This window comes from Neodiprion virginianus, chromosome 5 (assembly GCF_021901495.1).
Source record: "Neodiprion virginianus isolate iyNeoVirg1 chromosome 5, iyNeoVirg1.1, whole genome shotgun sequence".
NCBI classification, from domain to species: Eukaryota; Metazoa; Arthropoda; class Insecta; order Hymenoptera; family Diprionidae; genus Neodiprion; species Neodiprion virginianus.
In genome coordinates this window covers 16,518,788-16,544,490 of record NC_060881.1, presented here as the reverse complement: position 1 = coordinate 16,544,490, position 25,703 = coordinate 16,518,788, and the positions used below count along the sequence as shown (strand labels likewise).

The window sequence follows — 25,703 nt, the reverse complement described above, 5'->3', positions numbered from 1 at the left end:
TTTTAATATTTTGTACTCGAATCACGCCATCACAGGGTCCTCAAAAATTGTGTGAATCATCTTCAAGAAATTTCACATTGCAGTGCAGTTATGCAGTGTAAATGTCATTGTTGATGAGCATTTGTTGTACGGTTCATACTCAAATCTGTTTTTATCCACTTTGGGGATAACTGTTTGTGAAATTTGTTTTTGGCAACTTCTAGGGGTGTTTATGGAGAACAAAATAAAGCTAGAAACTTTAGAATTGGATTTTAAATCCCAGAGTTTAATAATTTTTAACGTAATAATTGTAAAACAAACTTTTTCAAATGATCGATATCTCAGCTTGTGTCATTAAAGTTTGCTTAAATTCGTTTTTCATCCATATCATGGGTGTCATTTCATTTGTGTTCACTATCATTCGTGCAACCAAAGTGACTTGATATTTGTGAAACAGTATTTTATCTATTTCTACCTTTTAATTTAGATTGTCCAACCGTTTCATCTCGAAGTAAACTTAATTTTCAAATACTAAGATCATTTCAACTGCAGATTTTTTCATTATTAGATAATTATGTGTCTAAGTCAGAACTTTCTTTTGCCAATTCATATTTATTTCCGTTCAGCGTGAGATATTCTTCAGACTCTACAGCTACTATTGCCAAAATATTCCCCGATCGGAGAGGCTAAGAGAACAAATTCAAAGCGAGCCACAATTTTTGGCCGCCTGTCAACAGAGACTTGGTCACAAGCTACCCTTGGCTGCGTACTTGCTCAAGCCTGTTCAGCGCATTACCAAATATCAACTGCTTTTGAAGGATTTGCTGAAGTACACAGAGGATCAATCCTGCTCCACCCAACTTCAAGAAGCTCTGGATTGTATGCTCGTTGTTCTAAAATGCGTCAATGATAGCATGCACCAAATAGCAATCACCGGGTTTGGAGTACGTATCAACAAATCGACTTACTTTGCGTAATTTCTTACACAATCATCTCTCAGACAATTTTATCTTCAGCAGATGTATCAGTTATGTTTCTACCTCCAGAAAATGATATACATATATGCTAAAATCATCTTAAAACCACTTTCTTGGATGGTGTTTACCGTATGAAACTGTTTTTGAATTGCAAGTCAAACGGTACAAAAGTGAATCCAAAAGTAATGCCATAGTTGAAAAATTTTACTAGTGTTTTTTTGTTCTTATTATTGTATTCTTTGAGAGCGATGTTGACGAGGAAAAGATTGAGTTCGATATTTTGGAAGTATAACTCTTGAAAACGTATTTACTATCCTAGTTTATGATCAGATGGTTAAATCACGAGTGATATTTGGGTTGGAGAATAATAATTTTCATAACAAATGAACATATCAAAAAAAATAAAAAAAACGTACAAACTGTGTATCACAATTTTTTAACTACTTTTCGTGAGCCATGGTGAAGCGACAAATGGCGTCAAAACACCAAGGACTTGAAAATGTGTGCCTTAGAGTATGTCTGACGGCTTGATTTTTTCAGGGAGATTTGGGCGTGCAGGGTGAACTTTTGATGCAAGGTTCGTTCAGCGTGTGGAGTAGCAGCAAAAGAGAACGCCTCCTTCGATTAAAACCTTCTCAGAGGCACATTTTTCTGTACGAAAAAGCTTTCATATTTTGCAAACACAGTAAACCTCAGGCCCACAATAAGGCAACATATCACTTCAAAAGATATCTCAAGGTAGTTATTGCAAATTCGTATTTTTTAACAGTGGTTTCTTATCAAAAAGTTAGGAAAAAAGGAAAAAATTGTCTGAAGAATAGGGAACCTGCAAGCATCTGAAATCTCTATATTCCTCTATTGGACTCGAAAGTAGGATGAAAAATAATGAATTTCCCAAGACAGTTTCTTTTTTCAAGCAACATTAACGCTGCAATAATTTTTTCTTTTACACTAATTTTTCTTGGTAAATTTGAACCGGCAACCATTTTGCTGGACCCCTCTATCAGCGCTACCAGGTGACACGTTCGGGCACTATGCTCGGCTGTAAAAACCGTCTGCTCCGAGCAAGCCGCAATCCTAACTTGCAATATTAATATTTGAAGCTCTGAAGCATAGTTGGCGTTGTCGAAATTGTATTTATCTCTGTAAATAACTATTAGTTTGGTTAAAATAAAAAGACAACTATGGATCCACAGCTCCGCTACCAAATTTAGATTGGTACATGTATTGTTTTGTACCATCTTGTAAAAATACAACAAGTTCAACTCCACAAAAGATATTTATCCGAGTGCCAAATAATGTATTAAAACGGAAGGTTTGGTGCGATGCAAACTACATTTACATGGTGTATAATAAGGTTAGGATTCCGGCTTGCTCGAAGCAGACAGTATTTACAGCCGAGCATAGTTCCCGAACGCGACACCTGGCGACGCTGATAGAGGGGTCCAGCTAAATGGCTGCCGATTCAAATTTGCCGAGAAAATTGAGAGAACAAAAAATTATTTTCTGGCGTTAATATGGCTCGTAAAAAAATACTGTCTTGGGGAATTCATTATTTTTCATTCTACTTTCGAATAAAATTAAAATTAAAAAACATGCAAGTTCCCTATTTTGGACTATATGTAATTTGTGCGTGTACGATAGTGAACACAAGTGAAACAACATCTTTAATATACGTTACAAAAATGGATCTGAGTAAGTTTAAATAACACAAGGTAAAATATTAGGAATTTTAGAAACGCTTTTTGTAATTAGAACGTTTAAAATAATCAAACTCTGGTGTTTGTCATCCGATTTTAAGGTCTTTGGGCTCATCATGTTCAGCATAGAGACTTTTAGAGGTTGTATGTAAAAAATGTAACAAACATAACTTCCAGAGTGCGTAAAAATAGCTGTGTTTGGGACATGGTCATTCAGACCTATACCTGATGGCTTAAGAAGGAAAAAAAAAAAGTTGTGCGTAAGTACGGCACAATAGATGTTAGTCAACAATTACATTTGCACGTTAAAACTGTACAGATTATGTGTTATGTGTTAACACACAACATTATGTTACATTTCTTCAGAAGTGTTCCTACAATTACTGGAGATCTGGTCACCGAAAAAAAAGAGCTCGAAATTATTGAAATCATATTAAAAACATCAAAGTTGAAGCGTTTTGAACACTACTTAGAAAACTGTATTTTTTTTTTCAATGCATTTCTTAGCCTGTGGTCATCAAATTTGCTAACAATAAGATTCAATTCTATCACATGGTAAGGAGGATCTTGTTTTATTTGTATTCACTATCATTAGCGCAAATAAGACTGCTGAAAATTATTAAACCGGTTTTTTCGCTTTTCCTCAGTTTTGGTTCACACGACCCATAAGTTCTTAAATATTTTACTGCAGCGATATCTATATGCTTGATTCATTTATTTTCGTCCTTCAAAATGTAGATGTCACAGATCGGTTTGACAGAATCGGTGAAAGGCGATGCGAGAAGGTTTGAAATCTGGCTACAAGGCCGTGCCGAAGTGCACACCATTCAAGCCCCAAGTATCGATGTCAAACAAGCTTGGGTGAGACAGATAAAAGGCGTCCTGATGTCACAACTCGCAGAATTGAAGGGGAAGCAGAATACAGCACTTGGCAAATCCAATCACAAGTGAGTATTCAATTTTCTAATAAGAATAGCTCTCGATGCTACGTAAAGTTTTCAATTTAGTGAAAAAAATTTTATTGCAATAAAAAAATGGAAATGGAAATCATGTTAAACGTAACAAAATGTCTGAAGATAAGTTAGCTTAAAGTCACTAAAAAACAGGTCTCGTTGATATCCTTGTTGTCTGTAAAATATGTTTTCGAATTTAAAGGCAAAAAAAAAAAAATTTCTGGCAAGTGACATGGGAAATAGCTTGAATAGATTTATGAAGAAATACTCTAGATTAGAACAGAGTTAATTTTTCAGTCAATAATTCAACATAGGAATGGCCATGAAGATAAAAATAATTGATTCATCCATTAATGAAGTCCAAAAAAATAATCAAAGATGACTCGATTGAATCGGTAGAAATGAATCAATTATTTCGTATTTTTTTTAAAACGGAGCATGGCAAACTAAAATTTCGTAAATTTCAGTATGTAGTCTTAATAGCAGAAAAGATTTTTGATAATTTATAGTTTTATTGCAAGTATTTTTCAATTTCGGGTGAAAATATTTGTTTATCTTTCACTTATTATATCGAATAGATACTTAGTAAGTAAGAAAATGATAATAATTGATACTTTAATCGCATAAATTTATATTGTATTGCATTATTATTGGGAACAAAAAACAAAAACCGATTGTGAGAAAAAATGATCGAGTCGTTCTATTAATCGATTTTGAAAAATAATCGATTATACTCCATTAGTCGGGAAAAAATATTCGATTTAATCGAAAATCGATTATTTTTGGTAATTCTTAATTTAACGATTCCTGTCTCAGAGATTTGGAAAATCCACTTTATATCATGCGCAGATGATGCTCTGGTTTTCCTTTTCTGAAAATATAGTCTATTTTAAGGCATTGTGCGAGTGCGATAGTTTCAATCACTGTTATTCCATTATTTAGACCTTTGCGTCAAACTATATCATGGGAAGCTCAAAGCAGCGTGTCTGGATCATTGCGTACATTGTCAGTCGACGGCAACAGCGTGATTACACATCCGATGGATTTGCCTCAAAACACAGATGACGATGTCGGTTGGAGTTCAGAAAACAGTAATACGGATGACGAAGACACTTTTAGTGAAAATCCTGGGCTTACTCCGGTAAGTAGATTGCCCTCTAATATAACAATTTGCTATTGAAATACTTCGGATTCTCAACAGTTCATTTGCAGGATAGTTATAAATTACTACAACATTCAGTCTGCGATCAAAATTCTAAGCAAACCTGTTACGAATCCGTTGAACTGAAGTGAGCTACAATCAAATAGATTACATTTACTTATTGTTGGATAGTTTCGACAGGGAAACATTTTACCTTTTTTTCCTATAGACAATATTTGTTTGTTTGAATCTACGAGTTGTTAAGAGTTGCAAAACTGTTTATATTGCTAAATTTTACATTTTGCAGAGTTTAATTTTAGACAGTTATCATCTTAAGAATGTCTCTGTGAATTAGCGATATATAAATGACAAAACAGGAATGAGATATAGATTTCAAGGATTCAAGGGCAATACGTTTTAACAAGGTTCATATCATTGTGCAATACATTTACTCTTATAATTCGGTCGATTCAACAGTAAAATTCAATCTAAGCACAACAGGAAATGATTTTAACCAAAAAGTTAAATCATTTTACAATCGAAAAAACTTGTTCGACCAACAGGCTGACAAAAAAAATGGATGACTTAAAAATGGTGATAAAATTTTCGAGAATATCACAGCATGTGTAACGAGTATTGTAAAATCTTATGCCAAAGTTACGAATCTTTCGAATACCACATGTATGTTTATAATGGAGGAGCTTTTTGGACTGCGGCGAGTTTTGTATTCAATTTACTCGTAAACGAACTAATTCCCAAAATTCATGAAACTTCGACATGAATTGTTCGTTACAATTGAAATTAATCAATGAAAATTTTTTTTTAGAACGTCGATAAAAACAAAGATATCACCTCATGTTATGTGACAACGGTGAAAAGCTATCAGCGGATAATTGAGTATTGAGTAATTGCTCTGAAATAAAATAGGTGATTTTCAACATTATTTGATATTATTTATTGGTTCATTATTTTCTGTTTCAAAATTGTTCTAGGGAGGTAGATACATAGCTCTAGCCGATTACTGCGCGGTTGGTGAATCAGAGGTGACGATGCATGAAGGGGATAGTTTGGAACTGCTTAAGGTCGGTTGCGCAGGATGGTGGTTTGTCAAGCTAATCAGCACTGGCTTAGAAGGCTGGGCGCCAGCAGCCTACTTAGAGCCAATTAGCAGGAAAACATCACGCAGCTGTCAGTCGGTGAATAGTCAAGAAACTATGTGAAATAGGCGACTAACACGCTAGATTGAACCTAGTGTGTTAGAAATTTTCACTCGCACGTATTAAGCGTGCTTTTTGAAATGCCGGCAGCGCCACGTTGCCAAAAACGGGAATTTTAAAATCATGAGTCAAGATTTGAAAAATCTCAAGCCAAGTTATGAAGCATTGAAAGTTCGACTAACAAGAACAGCGTCGAAAATTATGCATCAACACTTGAAAGAAAAAAGTGGTAGAGTTTTGGGCATTTATATCTCGACAAGCAACGGTTCAATTCGATTGGGGTTTGATTTATTCAAAAGTTATTAGACCAAGCTTCGCTTAGACATTTTTCCGAGTAAAATCAATAAACAGGAAACATTGATATTGACTATGACCTCAACCCTTTTGCCAACCTAGACATGTTTGGCAATGCCCACGATATCTCGAAAATCGCTGAACCAATTTACTTCTTTAAAGACAGTATTCTTGGATGGCTTATCCTTTTTTTTACGGCCCATTTGTTTTTATCATCACATTTTTCTATTAATCGAGTAGAAAAAATCGTAAATTTTGGACTGAAAATCGAATTTCAACATCCAACTATCACCATTTTGGCAATAAAAAAGAACGTAATGTGGGCATTCAAAAGGGTTAACTATTTCAACGTACCGTTCCGTAATTCCAAGTAAATCGTTTGAGTCGCTCTTGAGATACCTTGGATACCAGAAAATATGTCGGTAAGTGGAATGGTTAACGTTATTGTCAATAACAATACTTCCTATTAATAGATTGCAGAAACAAAAAAAAAAAAAAAAATGGGAAACCAAGCTCAATTTGCATACTTTTGAACAAAAAAAAAAATCAATGGCATTGAATTATTGCTCATTAAGAAATAAATTCTCAGAATTCACTCACTTTTCAGCCAACTACTCGTATAATATACCCCCTTAATAAAGTACATATATGGAAGATAAAATAATGACCGAATTGTGATTCTGAATACTACAGCTTACTCAATTCGCGAGTCACAGATCAACGATTTTTTGGACTCGATCGCGTATTTCTCACTTACTGAAAACAACCTTATAGCTTAGCCTTAAATGTTCGTAATTCATTAACTGAGGCTTGAAAAGTTGATATTTAACCTTATTCACTGGCTTGGAGTCCAGTTGACCCCAGAACCGACTTTTACGTACAATTTTAAAGTCAGCGTGCTTGAATCGGGGTTGCTTGCGCAAGTAAAATGAAGAACGATTGAAAAAAATTTTGGGTCTCAAAGACCCCACGCATGTGTTGCATATTTTTTTACTTTTTTGCTTTCAAAATTTCTCCCACATCCTTTATCGTTTTTTGCTGAAACTAAGATTGGACTCTATTTCTGAATTGTTACTCTCAGAATTTTGTTCAAGTCGTAACGTAATGTTGCGTACAGTAATAACATTCCATAGTTGGCTGGGATTTGTGTAACCCCCTGTGTAACTAGTGTGGAAGTTTCCATAGATGTAAATGACTAGGGTTAATAATATATCGCGCAGATATATTTTATTGACAAAAAAAGGGAAATTAGGTATCAATTTATTGTTTCGAAAAGTCAGTTTCTCAGCTGTTCAAAATTACTTTTACAATCTTTGATAGAATACGAATAGAATTTCGAAGATTTTCGGTAGAGTAGTTTACAAAAATATTCATTCTAATGGGGGTCAAAAATATGCAAAATGAGTTACACAGTACGATTATGAAATTTTACAAATTTTTCTTCGCAGTGTTTATCAAGCCATGAAATTTCTACATGCTCCGAGTACCTAGTCTTAAGACTTACATCTAATTGATATTGAAATGAGTCGACGGACCAGTTTGGACGCGTCTTGAGCTAGTTATTGGCCATATTGCCAATTTAGAATTTAAGATATGTACCTATGATTTAATGAAATTGTTGAAGTGTTGTCGCTTGACCAATCATTATTCCAGCGAAAATTTTTTTACAGATTTTTGATGATAAGTGAATCGTGAGCGATACAAAAAAACAAAAACAAACTACGTAGTTATCGATACATAATTAGTATTATACACATACTATAATGTGAACGTGACGTTTGCTAATTCACGATAATGAATAAACAGCTGACACCAAGTATTACGCAATACCATTATAACTTATAAATATATAGTAAATACTATATGCATAGAAAAAAGTAATTGGGGATTTGCTTGATTATGAAATACGCTGTATGAACCGAGATGCTGTATAACTATGTAGCAGTTACTATTATTAGAAGTTGTTTCCTGTTTTTTTTACCCGCAAATCAAGCACAGAGAACTTATTTTTACACACGTGATCTATTTTCATTTGCAAACACCACCTGATTGGGATCACATATTATCATTATTATCACTTCGATGTTCCTTGATTCTTCGTTTATGATCGCTTCGTAATCATAAATTAAAATTACCTTCAAGCCGTTGGTTTTACTCGGTTCAAATGGTATCAAAATTAATCTTCCAACTGAAATTTAACGTGTAATCAATAACCGTTCAATTGTAAATTATGCGAATGGCAAGAAGTGCAATCATTTTTACACAAACTCGTAATAAGAAAAATTAAACTATTTGCTTTTTAATCACAAGTTGTATTATCTGATATTTAAAAAAATTTTTAAGCTAATTCTCAAGGCATTTGTTTCCCATACCAAATTTTAATATCCCTCAAGGTATGTTTCAGTGTTTTGTTGAATTATTCGAACGTCTAGTTCAATGTTTGAAAATTTTTAAAAATCAATTGTCAACAAAACATCTTTTGAAACTTACCATATTTTCTCCAAATCCACGGGGTTTTTTTACCCCAACTTTAATTTGTACAGAAATATTACTTTCTTAATAATACCTTGCTTCAATTTCTAACTGAAAATATCTTGATGAATTTTACAATATCGGATCTGTGCTTTGGTATGAAAATTAAACTTTTCGCGAACTATCGGCATTCTAAATTAAAAGAAATATTCACTTGGACTTTCATTTCACTTGGAAAAGCCGTAACGCAAATTGAAATATTGACGTTTTGAGCGATTTCGATTATTACATACGATTGCATTCGCAAAATCAAGTGACTCCTAAAGGCTTTTGAGGAAATTAATGATGCACAACAGTTTTATCATTTTTATTTGCCTTTTTTTCGATTAAAAATATGGAAATTGAAACCAGTCCTAAATTTTGTGAACATATCGTCATTGGCTGATTCATCACCAATTGCACTAATGGTTGAGGAAAATTTTCTCCTCAAATTTGAATTTATCTCAGTAGATTGATCAATGTTTCTCCTGTTTTCATCGAGTCCCCCCAAATTTATCTGCCGACATTATTCACATTAATGCCTTTGAATTCTTTTCCCCATGAATATTTTCAATGCAATACCCGCCACGAGGTTATTTAATAACAAATCGTGATTAATTTAACTGTAAAGTCGTCTCCGGACTATAAATACAAGCAATTTTCTGTCCACTTGAAGTTGCAAACAGTTTTCACTGGAACGTTTTTCTAGACGATAATATTAATAATATTAATAACAATAATAATCAAGTGATAGAAAAGCATTAAAAATACTTTTAAGCAAAACGTATATAGGTAAAAATATACATACATACATATATACATATATATAGACAATAATCTTGTCCACGTATAAATATATACACACACCTAGTATTATTATACTACGAAGCATAAATTTTCTAAAATTTATTTCAATAATCACTATATACTATAGTATATTTATTTATAATTTTCAACATTGAATGCAATCAGCCGGCTAATCTATTTTTTAATTTTTATAGACAATTTGTGCAAATGGAAGACATTGTTTTCTACATTCTGCGAATATAATGAATTAAAATAAGCAGAATTAGCTTTCTTTGTTTTCGCATGCTCAATGATATAGTTGCAGAGCTTGTTAATTAAATAACGGTTCCTTTGGTTGTTCCTTAAAAATGAATTAGCTGTCTAACATAGATAATTCAATATTAGATTATATTTTTGCAAACGAAAGCTAATAAAGATAAATCCAGAAATCAATACTTCTGTTTGCAGTAAATTCTCAGTAAAAATCTTCAAATATCAGACGATAAATTAAATTTTCAATACTTTTTTTCAATAGGTGATTGTGTCTGAAGCAATTTCATAACTGGTGAAAATTACTTAAGTCGATTTTATATAAATCAAGCAGAATCACTTTCAATTAAAGATCAATTGTTAATTTTCCAGATTTGATCTAGTTTTGAAAAACGGTACCTATAATTCAATTGTATGATACTGTAATACTTCTGAAATTCTTTCAGAGGATACTTAATCCTTATTAAATCAGTATATTATTTATATTCCGAGACTTGGAGCTCAATATCTGTGTAATAATGATATAAATAATAGTATAGTAATAATAATAATAATTATTATTATGTTGAGTTAGTCAGTAATTGATTAAGGATGGGACACTGTTTGTTGAAGAAAAAAAAAAAAAATATTAAATAAAACGTATTGTATAAATGTGAGGCAAAGAATTAAGGTGGCTATAGAGATAATTTATTGTAGATAACATATACATCTTAGTACAAAAATGAATTGTTTTTTGATAGATTTATATTATATAATATTATATTATTTATTTTGAAAACAATACGGCAATTAATATCATTTATCTTTATATATGTGTATTAATCGTACATTTACCACACTTAAATACAAATATAGATTTTAATTAGCCTGTGACAAGAACATTAAGAAAAAAAAAACTCTTCACACCACAGTTTGGTCTTAGGTTACATTTGTTACGATATTTATCTTTGAGATTGTGCGCTGTATAATTCGTTGAAAAAATGTTAATCGAAATGCATACTTTGCAATTATAAAGAATATGAATCTCTAATTTGGTGAATGTACGATTAACCGATCAACTCAAACGAAACACATTGTATGTAATTTGTTATTACGCAGCTGAATTACTGCTTTGTAAATAAAAAAAACACAAAACTTAAAAACACACATTTTATCATCTGATAATACCTGTTTCGGAAATACCCACTTTGGTAATACAATTGCATTCACATTGAGAAAATATTAAAAAAAATGATAACCATAACTGATAACAGAGCAATTAAACCAATGCAATCATTTTAAATAATGTACGCATATACTTATTGTATGCGGGTAGCTTATATGATATAAAAATAATTACCGTCAAGATTACCCGAAGAAGAATGTGAAGAGAGAAGCAGTGTAACAAAAAATCAGATTACCATTGTAAGAGAAAAAAAAACAAAAATTGAATATATAATTTCTTCTTGATAATCTTTGGCATGTTTATATCAAGATTAGGAACTTCAGTACGAATATAACTGATATGTTTACATGGTATTGTTACAGTATAAAAATATTGATATCTTTAAGTATCATCATATTGCTTAGATATATTTAATAATAATAATACTGTATCGATCACGGGATGAAACTTTGACTGAAACTTAATAATCAGTTCTTATTTCCGAAAGATTTTAAATCAATGCAGAAGTGAGAAGAACTCACTTTTTCCTTTCTTTTTTTTTTTTTTATTGTGACACAGAATTGATCGTCAAACGAACAATTTGCTGATCTGATTAGAATCGGTTCAGTATTTCCGTTATGATCAATACCTTGTACTTAGGTTTCACCCACTGTTTTCTTTGGCCCAAAACTTAAATATTACTCAGTCCTTTGTTTTCAGACTACATATCGGAGTGACTGAAGATGAATTTCTTAGTCGGTAACGAATCAGTCTCATCCACCTGATCGGTGTGTGATCTTTTTATCGGCAACATCTTTCTAAAACTATTGTGCAATATCTCTGCATCAGCATCGCTCGATTTTTTAATTACTTCGTCCTGTACCCCTTTATTATTTTCCATCGATCCAACAGACTTGTTTTCCATAGGTATAAAATTCTTTTCAAAAGAAGCTGAAAAGCACAGCTCATCCAATACTATAGAAGGTTTTGGCTGATTGTTCCAAGGTTTTGTGGCATGAAGTATTTTGGTACACACTTCTTGGTTGCACAAAATTTCCACCTCCGCGTTTTCTCTGTTCGAATTGTTTTCCGTCATATTTTGTACGCAGTAAGAAAGATTTTTCCTGCTTCTTTCAAGGCAGCTGAGGTTTACTGAAGTCCCCTGAATAACAGAATTTTCATTGTGTAAAGAATTTCCACTTTCGTAAGCACAAGGATTCTGAATTTTTGCCGCCAGACATTCGGGGTACGTTAGTTGTTCACATTTCTTGGATATCTTAGAGTCCAGCGTATCTTCTCTCTCCTTGGAATTGCTGGCGACGTGAAAAGAATCAATGCCGGAATTTTCCGACCCATCTTTTCCAGCCAAACTGTCACTTTTATCCAAAGAAGAACTTGAATCGCAGTTCAAAGATGGCGAAACGATTGATGTCAGGCTTAAATTCATCACAGCTGATTGATCGATAGGTTGTGAATTTGGAGAGACCCGCTCTACTTCAAAACAAGTTTCCCTCTCATCCTTCAAAATTTCTCTGTCCACATTTATCATCTCAATGTGTTCACATTCTTCATCCCGTATCTCTTTCTTCTTTGCAATACTGAAGTCGACAGGCTGTTCTATGTCATTGTTAATTTCGTTGCTCCCAAAATATCTTTCGCCATTTGCCGCATCAAGTTTGCTCATGTATCTGTCCATCAGTTTGAAATATTCGCCGACGACCAGGTGGCTATCATTCTCGATTCCTTTCTTGATTTTCCAGTAGATTTTGGTCAAGAAGTTCCATTGCTCAGCGCATTCTTTCTGTGTCACCTTGAATCCTTCCACCTTCATTGTTTCCGCTAATTTTCTCCAAATCGGCAGCGATCGATCGTCGATCGATTGTTGAGCAGAATCCTTGATCAACGCTTTGAGTTTGATCAGCCTTTCAACGCTGTCAGGCGTCCACAAAAATGACGAATCTCTGTTTTTTGTTTCAGAATTCGAACCTCCTGAAGTGTTGAAGTACTTATCCATCAGCTGGAAATGCTGCCACTTGACAATTTCTCCAGACTCTTTTCGACGCAGTAATTTCTTGTACGTGTGACACAGGCTGGCAAATTTCCTACTGCACTCCGCCGGCGTGACTTGATAACCAGCAGCATTCATCTCGTCGGCGATCAGCTTGCCATATTTTCTCAGAACTCTAATTTCTTTAGAGAATCGTAGTTTGACCAGCATTTTAGTCATCTCTTCATTCCACACGAATTTAATCCTCGTTCTGTGGTCACAAACGTTCTCCGATTTGTTCGGTTTCGTCAATTCTCCGTCCTCTGAGCAGATCATGTGGCCAATCTTCTGACGATCCCTATTGTAAACGGCCTTCAAGTGACCCCAGTGAGACGCACAAGCCTCATAACAAAAATTGTAACCGCGTCTCTGCATCGCAAAGGCGATATCCTTCCACAAAATTAGGTCATCGATGGGCAGACAATGGAATTGCATTGCCTTGTCGAGCTTCAACTTCAGCAGCGACAATGTGGCCTCTTTTGACCACAGCATTATTCTCTCTTCTCCGTCGACAAGACTTGTGCATTCGTTACACGATTTCGACCTCTCAGCGGCAAAACCAGTAAGCATCTTCTGTGTCCTGGAATCTGGGGCTGTAGAGGCTCTCCAATTGTTCTCAAAGTGCTTTTCGTGCTCACTGAACGGGCTCAAAAATTCCGTCTCTTGAATTTCTGTTGGGATTTCTTGTCTTTTCAAGTTCTCCTTGATAACTGTCGTATATAGCTGAAACTCATGTTCCGGAATTTTACCCGCAACACAAATTACAGACAAATCTTGATCTCCTTCTCTTTCCTGTTTTGACAATGTTGTGTTTTCTGTGCATATAGTTTCGTTCCTGCCTATAATTTCTCGACCATCCTCTGCACCTTCCAACTCTTGAAAACCACTGTCAGTTTCAATTTTAGCTGGACTGTCATGCAGTCTAGAAGGAGTTAAATTATCGACGAGTTTCTCTTTGAATTCATTCGGCGTCGATTTCTGATTTTCCACACTGACGTTCATCATCGGGTATTTTATTATCGTTTTGGTACTCTGAGTGTTCATTTCGAATCCGTTGTGCATGTCTTCGAAATAGTCCCAATCGACTTTGTCTTTTTTAACATATCCGCCGCTTATAGACTTCAGACAAATTTCGTAGCATTCGCAGAGTTCCATCCATTTGAGTGAACACTCGCTGTAAGTCGGTGAAAAGTTGTACTTCTGCATCTGTGATGCGACGTATTGCCACAAGATAACGTATCTCTTGAACATGGCAAAGGCGTCTTCCATAGGAATTCTTATGCCGATCAGAGTTCTGACCGATTCATCGTTCCAGAAAAATTCCGCCGCTTCATCAGGCCTTTTTTTCGATTTATCGAGCCCTGATTTTTTCAAAACTCTATCCATTTGCCAAAAGTATTCGCCCACCGTGTCGAGCTTTTGATTATCTGAGATCTTTTTTAATGCGGTTTTTGCTTCTTTGCTGTACTGTCTCATCAACTGGTCCCATTTTCGTTTACAATCTGTGCCCGACACTTGGTATCCATGCCGAAACATCTTCTGGCTGATAAACTTGTTTATGCCTCTGTAGAGTTTTAGTATACTCTGTTTTTTCTGCTTGTCACTTTCGATGAGCAATCTCAGGTCGACCAAACACTGTGTCGAATCAATGTTCCAGGGATAGCGCAAAGTCGCTTGATTACTACATAAACACTCATCTCCGGTTGGGATTTTGGCCTTCTTGCAATTATTCTTTTCATGCAAAGACGATATGAATGTACTTCCAACATCTGAGTCTGTGTTTTCAGCCTTAGCTTCGTTAGCTTCGCTACTCATGTGGTTCAAATTGTCACCATACCTCCATGATGAATCTTCCGAACTCAACTTCCGTTTCCTCACATTACTGTGAGCTTTGGATGGTCTCTCATCAGGTTTTGCCATTTTCCTTTGTATCTCTGAGTCTTTGATGTTTTTATCCAGAATTTTCTCAGCTACATCGATCGACTCGGTCAACATTTGGTAATTAGGATCATCCTCACAACTCGTAACTGAAAAATCTTCTTCAAATTCAAGACTTGTCTTTTTAGTCTTAACTTTCACCGCTGCCTCGTTATCAGAATTATTCTTTGCTGGGGTAACAGTATTACTAGAAGTTGGACTAGAATTGGATCTCGTGCTCAAGTACTCAGTCACATCTTCCAATATTTTTGAATCCACGTATTTGGACCTAAGTTTATAGAAATCCTCAAATGTGGCGAAGAACGCTGATTTCGACAGCTCGTTTTCATCGTCGATTTGAGTAAGGTTTACATACTCTGAGTAAAGAGCATCCCATTTGGCCGAGCATTGTTTGCCCGTAACCGGGAAACCCCTGTCGAAAAGTCGGCATGAAATATCTTCCCATAGAACAGCGGCTATGCCCAAAATATCGCCACAATCATTGAATAATTCTTCTAATTCCATTCGGAACTTGAGTAAAATACTGACACAATCTTCGGGAAAAGCGCAGCTGTCTGTTTTAACTTCACAATCTCTGCTATGCGCGTCGACACTTGTTGAAAAAATATTCTGATCCCTGAGAGGAATGATGACGACACTCTCTGGGTCTGTTGAATCTGAGGTTTGGCTGTCATCGAGTTTGAATAATTTGACACAGTTGTCTGGATCGAAGTCTGCCATCTTGATCTAGATCAGGAGAGGAATAATAAAAAATTATTGTATTTTCGAGACTGACAGTTTATTCACTAGTGTCGATACATTGTAATAAGCGTTTCAACCTAATCTTAAAAGATCACACATTATTTCAAAGGTTTGATAGATTACATGATTTTGGAACGCTCATGTGAGAATTATAACTGACAACAATATTCTCCTTCAACCACAGTTAATGGATGAAGTAAGAAATATGTCAATTCTTCTAAAGACTTGACAAAAACGGGTTCACAATATGAGATGAGGCTGAAGTTAGTAACGCTAATATAACAAAACATCAGGGAAAATATCATTACTGTGCAATTTTAAAATGACTTTGAAAGAGTCAACTCTTTAAAATATGTGTATGTTTTGTTTATTATGGTTTACTAAATTTCAGACATTCCCTAAGGTGCAACGTAATAATCTTTCGTTAACATACATCGTTACATGAATGAGTTGTACCGATCGGATCAAAATTTTAGGTAGGAGGAAGAACCGGTTAAAAAACGTCTAGTTATGTTATTTATGCAAATGATATTGTATATAGCTGAAACAGCATCTTTTCTACGTGATGGAAATGAATTTGACCAAAATTCAATATCACGAGCAGAGATATCAACGATTTAAAAAACGATTGTAAAATTAGTAAGTTCAAAATGACTGAACTCTTGCGATTTTGATCAGGTTTTATTGTTTGTGGGATTCTTTTGACCGCTGACTAGATCTCCACAAATTTTTTCAAAAACATTCCAAAATTTTACATCATAGGACGGTTATAACATGCACATGTGATTGTTGACAAGCACTTCACATGTGAATACAGTTCACACAAATCTATTTGCATTTACACTGAGGATAATCGTTTGTGAAATACTTTTCCGGAAATCTCTGGAGATCTCTACGGTGAAGAAAATAAACCCGAAAGTATAGGAATCGGATGAGAAATACTAGAGTTTAATCATATTCAAGGTTCTAGTTGTTAAACTTTTTCTCGAATTGCTGATATCTTAGCTTGTGTAGTTCCAATTTGGTCGAAATTATTTCTCTCTACGGTCCATTCTAAATGCGGATAAATTATCCATTACTCGTAGATACGTAAATCTATTATTTCTTTTCCCGAAAAAACAAGTGAAATTATGTCTAAAAACTGGTAAAAACTAAGTCTACATACGCGCCGAATGCCATTGCAAGCCGGGAATATGTTGCACATAAAATATCGGCGTCGATGGTTTAAAATTTTTTCAACATTTACCTTTACTCTGTGGCGATTTGCTGCAACGTGTACATGTATTCATACAGTCTTCTAAATAAAGACACTGCGTAATTTTTGTTAATTCTTCAACATCGGTGACAAGTAATCAGGCAAAACAATAATACCATCTTGTCGGTTCGTTCTAGCAACACACAATCATTCTTCTGTACCATATAAGATGCCCAATACATGTATGTAAACATGCGAAATACTCATCTTTCTGAGATTTAAATTCAAGAGCGAGCAACTTCAGGTTTTCCGTTGACAATTAGGAGCGCGGGCTTCTTGAATAACAATTATTTTAACTTCGTAAAAATTTACCAAGTTAGAAAGAAGAAATATACTACTTCCACGTAATTTTGAATATAATCATTGTTAATTTTACAAACAATTAACGAACACCTCAAAATTTGCCGATATCTCATTTAAGTTTCGCTGTCTGCCGTGCTATTCGTGATATATCTATAGACTATATTATATCTCTGTATATGGGGCATTCCATGCCAAATCACCGAGGTTTCGGCCCGACCCCCTTCGATTTCGCTGAAAATTTTTTATCATTCTCTACCCTACCAAAGACATTTTTCTGAATTTTTTCAGATTTTTTTACCCAACCCAAAAAAAATACGAATTTTTGGAAAAAACCGCTCTTTTTTTTTTAAATGCTAGAACTTTTGCAAAAATTGACCGTTTGGGACCTTTTTTTTTTTAAATTTTGTTTTTAAATGCAGTTTTCAGAAAAAAATACAAAAAAGTTTGCAGATGTCAGAATCTATGAAATATCTCAATATTTAAAAAAAAACGTTTTTTTTCGAAGTCCGAAACCTTTGATTCTCAATTTTTTTGTCTCAAAAAAAACTTCAACTAAGACAGTATTGAACCCCCCTATTTAGATTTTGTGCCGACTTTTCTTTCTATTTTTTTTTTTCGATTGAAATTTTGTAAATTTGCTTTAGTAATTCCTTATGACATGAACTGCATACACGGTCATCAGTTGATAGATGGAAATGAATAGCCAAATACTCAGGCAGACTTTGTAGAGATTTTGTCTTATTATGTTTATCACGATTCATTGGATTACAGCAACGATTAAAAAATTTCGGCATTTTAATTATTGATAATCAAGAAATTAACTTAAAATAATTTTTATTGAATGACAATTAGCTTATTAATACTTGATACACATTAGAGAACGAATTTGTCAACGAGTTGCAAGAAAAACACTGACATCGTTCAGAAAACATAGCCTTAAAATGATTAAGAAAAAATTAGAAGTTACCTTCATTATCGGTGGTGAATTGTTTATTGGCGATATGAGCAGTTGGTAAAAAATTTCTTATTTGAAAATTTGAAATTTTACTTATCATCACGCGGGGAAAACAAAACTGAATAGATAGAGAAAAATTAATAACACTATACGTTAATAAAATATTTTAAGCTGTTAAAAATAATTCAATACTTGCGCAGATACACTTAACGATTGTTTTTGTACAATTTTTTTCAATTTCTAAGATTTTAAAAACAATCCAAAAAAATTTTAACGCAAAGCTATGTCAAATAACCTAATTTTAGAATTTTTTTTTCTTCAATCAAAAAAAAAAAAATAGAACTAAAAGTCGGCACAAAGTCTAAATAGGGGGGTTAAATACTGTCTTAGTTGAAGTTTGTTTTGAGACAAAAAAATTGAGAATCAAAGGTTTCGGACTTCGAGAAAAAAACGTTTTTTTTTTAAATATTAAAATATTTCATAGATCCTGACATCTGCAAACTTTTTAATATTTTTTTCTGAAAACTGCATTTGAAAACAAATTTTTTTTAAAAAAAAAGGTCCCAAACGGTCAATTTTTGAAAAATTTCCAGCATTTAAAAAAAAAAGAGCGGTTTTTTCCTAACATTCGTGATTTTTTTTGGGTTGGTTGAAAAAATCTGAAAAAATTCAGAAAAATGTCTTTGGTAGGGTAGAAAATGATAAAAAATTTTCAGTGAAATCGATGGGGGTCGGGCCGAAACCTCGGTGATTTGGCATGGAATGCCCCATATATAGGTACAGGTCTTGCAGCGAACTGAAATTTGAGTGGCTAGGGTAGCCGCGTTATTGTCCAAATTTTTTTTGCCACTACTGGCCACTACGCAGCGCTGTCAGTTATTCATCGGCATATGAGTGACATTCGCCCCCTGACACTCACCAGTGCTCGTATACTAAAAAATTGTACGCGTTTTGTCTCCGTTTTTTAGTTCCTCTACGTGGCGCTAGTAGACTTCTGATACGCTCGCTGCCCTCACTGACCGCACGCAAGCTCGTCAGACAACTACTAGCGCCAGTAGTGGTGGAGATTGGCGGTAGAATCGAGGGACATTTTGCGAACCACTTTTAGCAGCTTGTGTCAGGGGGCTGAGTGACATTACACGTAAGGTTATCTGTCATGAGTATCAAAGAGATTGGTTAGGGTTCCACCAAATAATGATAATAAGCTTATGAATAACTCGTAGCGCTGCTCCTGTGGCCATAAGTTGTACTTTTGTTTCGGACGTGAACTGACCACCCCCGACCACGTTCGTTGCAAGACCTCTATGTGAGACCGTGGTTTTACCTGTAAGTTGCTTGCGAGTCGAGTGAGTTGGGCTGTGTTTATACGCGGGAATATCTGTGATTACATTGAGGTTAAGTTATGTCGGAGCTCATTGATTTGGCTTGGTCAAATGAATGTGCTTACGTGTGGAGTGCGGAAGGTAAGTTTTTGCTATGGGATAAAAATATTGATAAAACTTGTGTCGACAACTTTATTCATTATCACTCATCCTATGCGCCAAAGATCGATTATAGCTTTCGAGTTCACTGACGTAATTATGACTATCGGGATGCATTGGTGCGTAATCCGTTGCTGTCACAGGTCATGTAAATTGAAGCAATTAAAATTTTCTTATGAGTTTGAAGTTTGTAGGGTTAACGTAACGATGCGCTTACCAGAAAGATTGTCATTTCGCAATATTAGGATCGTTTAAAATTCATAGATCCATAATATAGACAAAAGATATCTTACATTGTACAAACTCGACACCTTCAAAGTCGTTGTAAAATTATTGATTAATGATTTTTGTTTGAATGTTTCGGTAGGGTGACATTACTAACTTCAATCTTATATATTTTTGACGCTTCGTCTCACAGACAGGATCTTTCTTTGAGACACCCCAGAGTTGATCTTATTGTTTGGAAACAATCGTACATTACAATTCACGAATAAAAAAAAAGAACAACATATACATCGGTATGCGATTGTTGCAGTTTTAAAAGTTTTAAAAAATTTATGTTTTCCAACTTTTAATGTACAAACGTAAACATAACTCTCTGTAAGAAATCATATCCAAATAGCATCTTGAGAGCTGATCATTTTTCTTTTTCTTTTTGGATTACACATCTGAATTAGTTTAATAAATATTCTCTTATGCGGTGTTAAGGGGTATTTGAGCATTCAATTTATATTTGAATTGTTCTGAGACAATTGTTGTGATTTGTATAAAGAAATTGAATAAATTTTTACAGTCAGGTTTTATTGAAATTACTCTGATAAAACTACTGATGGAAGCTGAAAATTCCATGAATTCGCAATTCATGATATAACAATGCATTTTTATAAAAAAATTGTTATTTTGCAACTTTGGGTTTGTTTAAAATTTTTTCTTAAAAGTTTTTGAAAGTTGCAAAATACGGAATTTCATTTTAACGATTTGTCATGCTGTAACACTGTTTGCTATTCACATATATGACAATACTTTGATCAATTAGAATCATTATTCAACTAATCAGAACTTTTCAACTTGGTGAAAATGCTGAAATGTGAAAGAGAGAAGATAATAAAATACTTTTCGTTCCTTCTCTACTTGTTTTTCGATTTGCTATAGAATCTATTATTCTGAACTTCTGAAAACTTTAGAAAATCAAGCTTTTCTACTGAATCTCAAATTCCTATTTATCCATTTGGCGATGTAATATAATGACTAATCATTGAATCTAGATTGGTTAAAGTTGAGGACTGAGCATAGAATAATAGGGGAGCTGATTGGCTGCCTTCCAAAATTGCCTCGACAAGAAGTTTTACTCGGTTTGCCGCTACTTTTGATGCCAGAAGAAGTTTCCTTGATGATAGAGAAAAATATTGCACGTCTGGTTGACTATCCGTGGATTCGCAAGCAACCCAGCGAATCTTTCAAGAAAATTTTTCAAGAACATAGAGATAAATTGTACAAAGAGCAGGAAGTTTGCTTGAGAGATGAGAGAAGGAAGCAGGTAGTCAATCAGTGTACATTTGACCATTGAGTGTCAGTAAAGACTCGCAATTTTTCATTTTCTAATATGAATTATTGATTTTTTTCCAAATTCAAAATCTATTCAGGTGACGTTGATGATGGATAAAATAATTGAGGGAAAGAAGAGAAAAACTCTTGGTGTTAGTACAAGTAAAAAAAAATTACGTAAACAGGAAGTCGATGTTGATACTCATGCTGCGATGATGAAAATTAACATCGATCGCGATGTTTTGTTGAATGAGGAAATGGCTAAACTACCAAAACTCGAACAGAGTGATGCCTTGGTTCAAACTCACACTGGTAATGATAGTAATATCAGTGTAATATTAATCTGTCTCGCTATGTTTTTGATGTAGCTGGAATGCAACTTTTAACATGATTCACATCTGTTTTGATAACGATAGGTGTTTACTTGTTTTATATTTCATTTTTTGCTGGCAGCTTATCCTTGGACAGCTGATGTAGAAGTAAAAAATTCGGAGTGGAAGCATCCTTCTACACCCGAAGAAGTTGTTCGATACAAAGTGTACAAAGACCTGTGGGAAAAAGAATTTTACATAACCAGTGGCGAAAAATTTGGTGGTGACTTTCTGGCATATCCAGGTAAATTGCGTGAGATATGAAAGAATATATACCAGGTTATTTCCGCGATGCGCCCCATAGGGATCCATAATTATAGACAAATCGGGATACATATCCACTCTGAGCAGCTCCGAATATCTGTGTAGCGACATCAGCCGCGTGTTAACAAAAGAGCCCTGCAGCTGCTCAGCGTGGACTTGTACCTTGATTTACCTACAATTGGGGATCTCCACAGTGTACATCATGGAACTAACATATACATAATATACTATACATATTAGAGTTTTTGAAAAAAAAAATTTGGATTTTTCTTAACGCTACCCGATAAAATGCTTGTTTGGGACCTAAAAAATAACCTCTTCAAATTTGAGCCACGTAGCTTATGCGTAAGAACTGGCGCAATTGATTGTTCGTTTTTTTTTTTCACTTTTTCCTAAAAATGTCCCAAAATATAATATATATGACAACAAGTCTGAGATCTTTTTTATGAAATTCAATTTACTATGAAAAAAGTCTTTTGTGATTTTTTCATATATTACGTATTTATCGAGATATTTACAAAATGCAAAATTACAACTTCAAATATTGACTTTTCTTTTCCAAAACAATTTTTTTTTTTGTCAATTCAGAGTCGATCAACAAAATTTGGGATTCGATATGAAATTTCTTTTTTTATTGAGAATTGAAAATTAATATAAGAGATCTGAAGAAGATTAAAAAAAAAAAAATTGTTTTGGAAAAGAAGTCAATATTTGAAGATGTAATTTTGCATTTTGTAAATATGTTGATAAATACGCAATATATGAAAGAATCACAACAGACTTTTTTGACGGTAAATTAAATTTCATAAAAAAAATCTCGGACTTTTTGTCATATATGATATATGTTGGGAGATTTTTAGGAAAAAGTGAAAAAAAACACGAAAAATCAATTGCGCCAGTTCTTACGCATAAGCTACATGGCTGAAATTTTAACAGGTTATTTTTTAGGTCCCAAACAGACATTTTATCGGGTAGCGTTAGGAAAAATTCAAAAAATTTTTTTTGAAACACTATTACATATGGGGCATTCCAGCTGAACTCGACCCGGTTTGGACCTCATGGATTCGGATTCAGTTCTCAATTTTTTTCAAAATTCTATTAGCCCACAAAAAGACTCAATTTTTTCAGATTTTTAAAATCAAAACATTTCGAGTTATGATTTTTTGTTCAAATCACCTTTTTTCAAAAATGACATTTTTCAAGAGGACGTAACGCAAAAACGTGAGGTCTGACAATAAAATTTCATAAAAATGAAATACTCATTTTCGACCCAAAGTTTCATAAAAAAAATGTTGAAAAAATCTACAACCTCCCCAAAGGTGATTTTTTTCTTCCTAAAATAAAAAAATTGATTTTTCGTCAAGTACGTCACAATTAATTTAGCTCGATTTTTTTTCATGAAAAGGTGCATTTATTACAAACATTTTAATACCAGGATCAAGATGCCTGGACTTTTCGTTAAAAAGTTACAACGATTTCAATTCAAGAAAATCATTGAAATCCGAGATTCGACAATATGTACATCGCAAAATACCGAATAACTTGTCTCGGATAACGTAGTAAAAGTTACTCATTTATTTTTTTTTTTTTAGAATACAACATGTTTCGTATTCTACGGAGGTGGAGTACGTTTTCACGGTCACTGCCCCATCTGCGCCTGGGATTACACCGTGTTGTTTTTGTATGCTTTTCAGGGGCTTCGTATTCGCAAATCTTTCGGTCAAGAAGTCTCTCGAAGAGTCGTAATCAGTAGTGGTTACGTATTTAATGGAAACATCAGGAAAATTAGCTTCTTGTGAGGCCCACATAAACAATCCTTCGGGAGTGATAATTTGTTGCTCCGGCGGAAGCTGCAAACTTGCCCGTGCCGCGAGTCGTTTAAGAGTGCCGCCTAGACCGTTGCAAGTCCCTTTGCTGTGCGCTGTGGCATAGAAATGCCACTCTGCAAGAATCCCGAAACCTGCCTCGTGATAGTAGAGATTTACGATATTCTTAAAATTATTAAATTGCTGCGGGGTACCATCAGTAAAATAAAATATAAAATATGATCTTTAAGTACACGTATACCGCTATTGCATCGTGATGCATGCAGTCACTTATAACCACCAAACTTTGATGGCCCCTGAAAAGCATACAAAAACAACACTGTGTAATCCCAGGCGCAGATGGGGCAGTGACCGTGAAAACGTACTCCACCTCCGTAGAATACGAAACATGTTGTATTCTAAAAAAAAAAAAATAAATGAGTAACTTTTACTACGTTATCCGAGACAAGTTATTCGGTATTTTGCGATGTACATATTGTCGAATCTCGGATTTCAATGATTTTCTTGAATTGAAATCGTTGTAACTTTTTAACGAAAAGTCCAGGCATCTTGATCCTGGTATTAAAATGTTTGTAATAAATGCACCTTTTCATGAAAAAAAATCGAGCTAAATTAATTGTGACGTACTTGACGAAAAATCAATTTTTTTATTTTAGGAAGAAAAAAATCACCTTTGGGGAGGTTGTAGATTTTTTCAACATTTTTTTTATGAAACTTTGGGTCGAAAATGAGTATTTCATTTTTATGAAATTTTATTGTCAGACCTCACGTTTTTGCGTTACGTCCTCTTGAAAAATGTCATTTTTGAAAAAAGGTGATTTGAACAAAAAATCATAACTCGAAATGTTTTGATTTTAAAAATCTGAAAAAATTGAGTCTTTTTGTGGGCTAATAGAATTTTGAAAAAAATTGAGAACTGAATCCGAATCCATGAGGTCCAAACCGGGTCGAGTTCAGCTGGAATGCCCCATATACATAAATATTTAGACATTGAAGACCAGATAAAATTTTTGTACAAGTAAATACCAGAAATTTGAAACCACCTCGAAGAAAATGGTCGTTTTCTCGCTCGTTAAACAATGTACTATACCTAGTTCCAGTATTTGCCAGTTTGTAACCAAAGGTGGTAATATTATTTGGAACATTTCCTAATATATTTACAACAAATACTGATTATTAATCTTTCAACTAGATCTTAACTGATTCATCAAAGTAATTTTACATCACCTTGAAGTTAATAACGTTGCAGTAACTGCGTGATTTTGGAACTGTTTGAAATTCAGTATGCCGTATTAAAACGAGATATACTCATATTTTGTAATCTTAGTTTCTTTAAAATTATTGTACAAATAGGAAAATAGTGATTTTTCCCCAATGTGTCGTTACGATAACGTTATTAACATTGACATTGAAATTTTTCTGGGATTCAGAAGTTTGGGACAAACGATTTCTTTACAGCTAAATCTATTTGCTAGATTCAACAAAAATTGCGTTGTCTGCTTATAGTAAAATGTGATATGTGTTGCTTGATCGGTATTTTTATTCTCAGGTGATCCTATAATGTTCCATTCACAAATGATAATAACATGCAGGGATCGAACAGAGGAGATACCGATTTCAGAATTGATAGCTCATTCCCGAGTTGGATGTCATGTACGAAAGACTCAAGTGTTTGCTACCCTATCGGAAAACGGTGATAATGTTAAATATCAATCATTCCAATGGTCAGAATCGTGCATACTCTAAAACGAACCGTCTTAGATTTTGTGTATATATAAATTTGGATCTAAGTTGAAATAATATAAAATCACCCATTCAAGACAAATTGTGATCATTTTTTTTACTGCATTTTATTTATAAGCCTTATTTGTAACAATTTATGAATCAATTTAGCATGTTAGATGTATTTTACCTCATCGCTGTGTACAGTGTAAAAAAATTTCGCTAAATTATTATAAGAATATTCAGTGCTGATGTGGAAGTTCAAATGGAAAGTAAAGTGAGA

At 34.1% G+C, this 25,703-nt stretch overlaps 3 protein-coding genes across 10 annotated transcripts in view; 2 read left to right on the top strand and 1 right to left on the bottom strand.

Annotated features, from left to right (window-relative positions):
- The window catches only part of LOC124305701 (guanine nucleotide exchange factor DBS-like), a 43,766-nt gene extending 36,202 nt beyond the window's left edge, over positions 1–7,564 (top strand). For all 6 annotated transcript variants that reach the window (XM_046765360.1, XM_046765361.1, XM_046765363.1 and 3 more), the window contains 5 exons: positions 606–923; positions 1,497–1,694; positions 3,395–3,603; positions 4,552–4,750; positions 5,743–7,564. In XM_046765360.1, the coding sequence (XP_046621316.1) occupies positions 606–923; positions 1,497–1,694; positions 3,395–3,603; positions 4,552–4,750; positions 5,743–5,970 (1,152 nt within the window). In that variant the 3' untranslated portion in view covers positions 5,971–7,564. The remainder of the gene's footprint in view (positions 1–605; positions 924–1,496; positions 1,695–3,394; positions 3,604–4,551; positions 4,751–5,742) is intronic.
- Positions 7,565–11,600: 4,036 nt separating this feature from the next.
- LOC124305698 (uncharacterized) lies at positions 11,601–17,139 on the bottom strand. Of its 2 annotated transcripts, none has more exons than XM_046765357.1 (2): positions 16,945–17,139; positions 11,601–15,683 (listed from the first exon to the last, which is right to left on the bottom strand). In XM_046765357.1, the coding sequence occupies exon 2, from the start codon at positions 15,675–15,677 to the stop codon at positions 11,694–11,696; it is 3,984 nt and encodes a 1,327-aa protein (XP_046621313.1). In that variant the 5' UTR covers positions 15,678–15,683; positions 16,945–17,139; the 3' UTR covers positions 11,601–11,693. The 2 variants fall into 2 exon arrangements, with proteins under 2 accessions (XP_046621313.1, XP_046621312.1); XM_046765356.1 differs by lacking the exon at positions 16,945–17,139 and adding an exon at positions 16,864–16,912.
- A 2,365-nt stretch (positions 17,140–19,504) lies between these two features.
- On the top strand, positions 19,505–25,523 carry LOC124305705 (tRNA-splicing endonuclease subunit Sen34). 2 transcript variants are annotated; one of them, XM_046765371.1, is made up of 5 exons: positions 19,505–19,674; positions 20,958–21,229; positions 21,336–21,549; positions 21,691–21,852; positions 25,248–25,523. In XM_046765371.1, the coding sequence occupies exons 1-5, from the start codon at positions 19,614–19,616 to the stop codon at positions 25,442–25,444; spliced, it is 906 nt and encodes a 301-aa protein (XP_046621327.1). In that variant the 5' UTR covers positions 19,505–19,613; the 3' UTR covers positions 25,445–25,523. The 2 variants fall into 2 exon arrangements, with proteins under 2 accessions (XP_046621327.1, XP_046621328.1); XM_046765372.1 differs by lacking the exon at positions 19,505–19,674 and adding an exon at positions 19,727–20,210.
- Positions 25,524–25,703: the final 180 nt, after the last annotated feature.

Excerpts from the sequence above, each read along its gene's own strand:
- LOC124305698 (XM_046765356.1), bottom strand. The coding sequence starts at position 16,902 with ATGTGCAACATATTCCCGGCTTGCAATGGCATTCGGCGC. Across the intron at positions 15,684-16,863 it reads CTTGCAATGGCATTCGGCGC|ATCAAGATGGCAGACTTCGA; the intron begins GTATGTAGACTT and ends CTCCTGATCTAG.
- LOC124305705 (XM_046765371.1), top strand. The coding sequence starts at position 19,614 with ATGTCGGAGCTCATTGATTTGGCTTGGTCAAATGAATGTGCTTACGTG. Across the intron at positions 21,230-21,335 it reads GAGATGAGAGAAGGAAGCAG|GTGACGTTGATGATGGATAA; the intron begins GTAGTCAATCAG and ends AAATCTATTCAG. Across the intron at positions 21,853-25,247 it reads TGACTTTCTGGCATATCCAG|GTGATCCTATAATGTTCCAT; the intron begins GTAAATTGCGTG and ends TTTTATTCTCAG.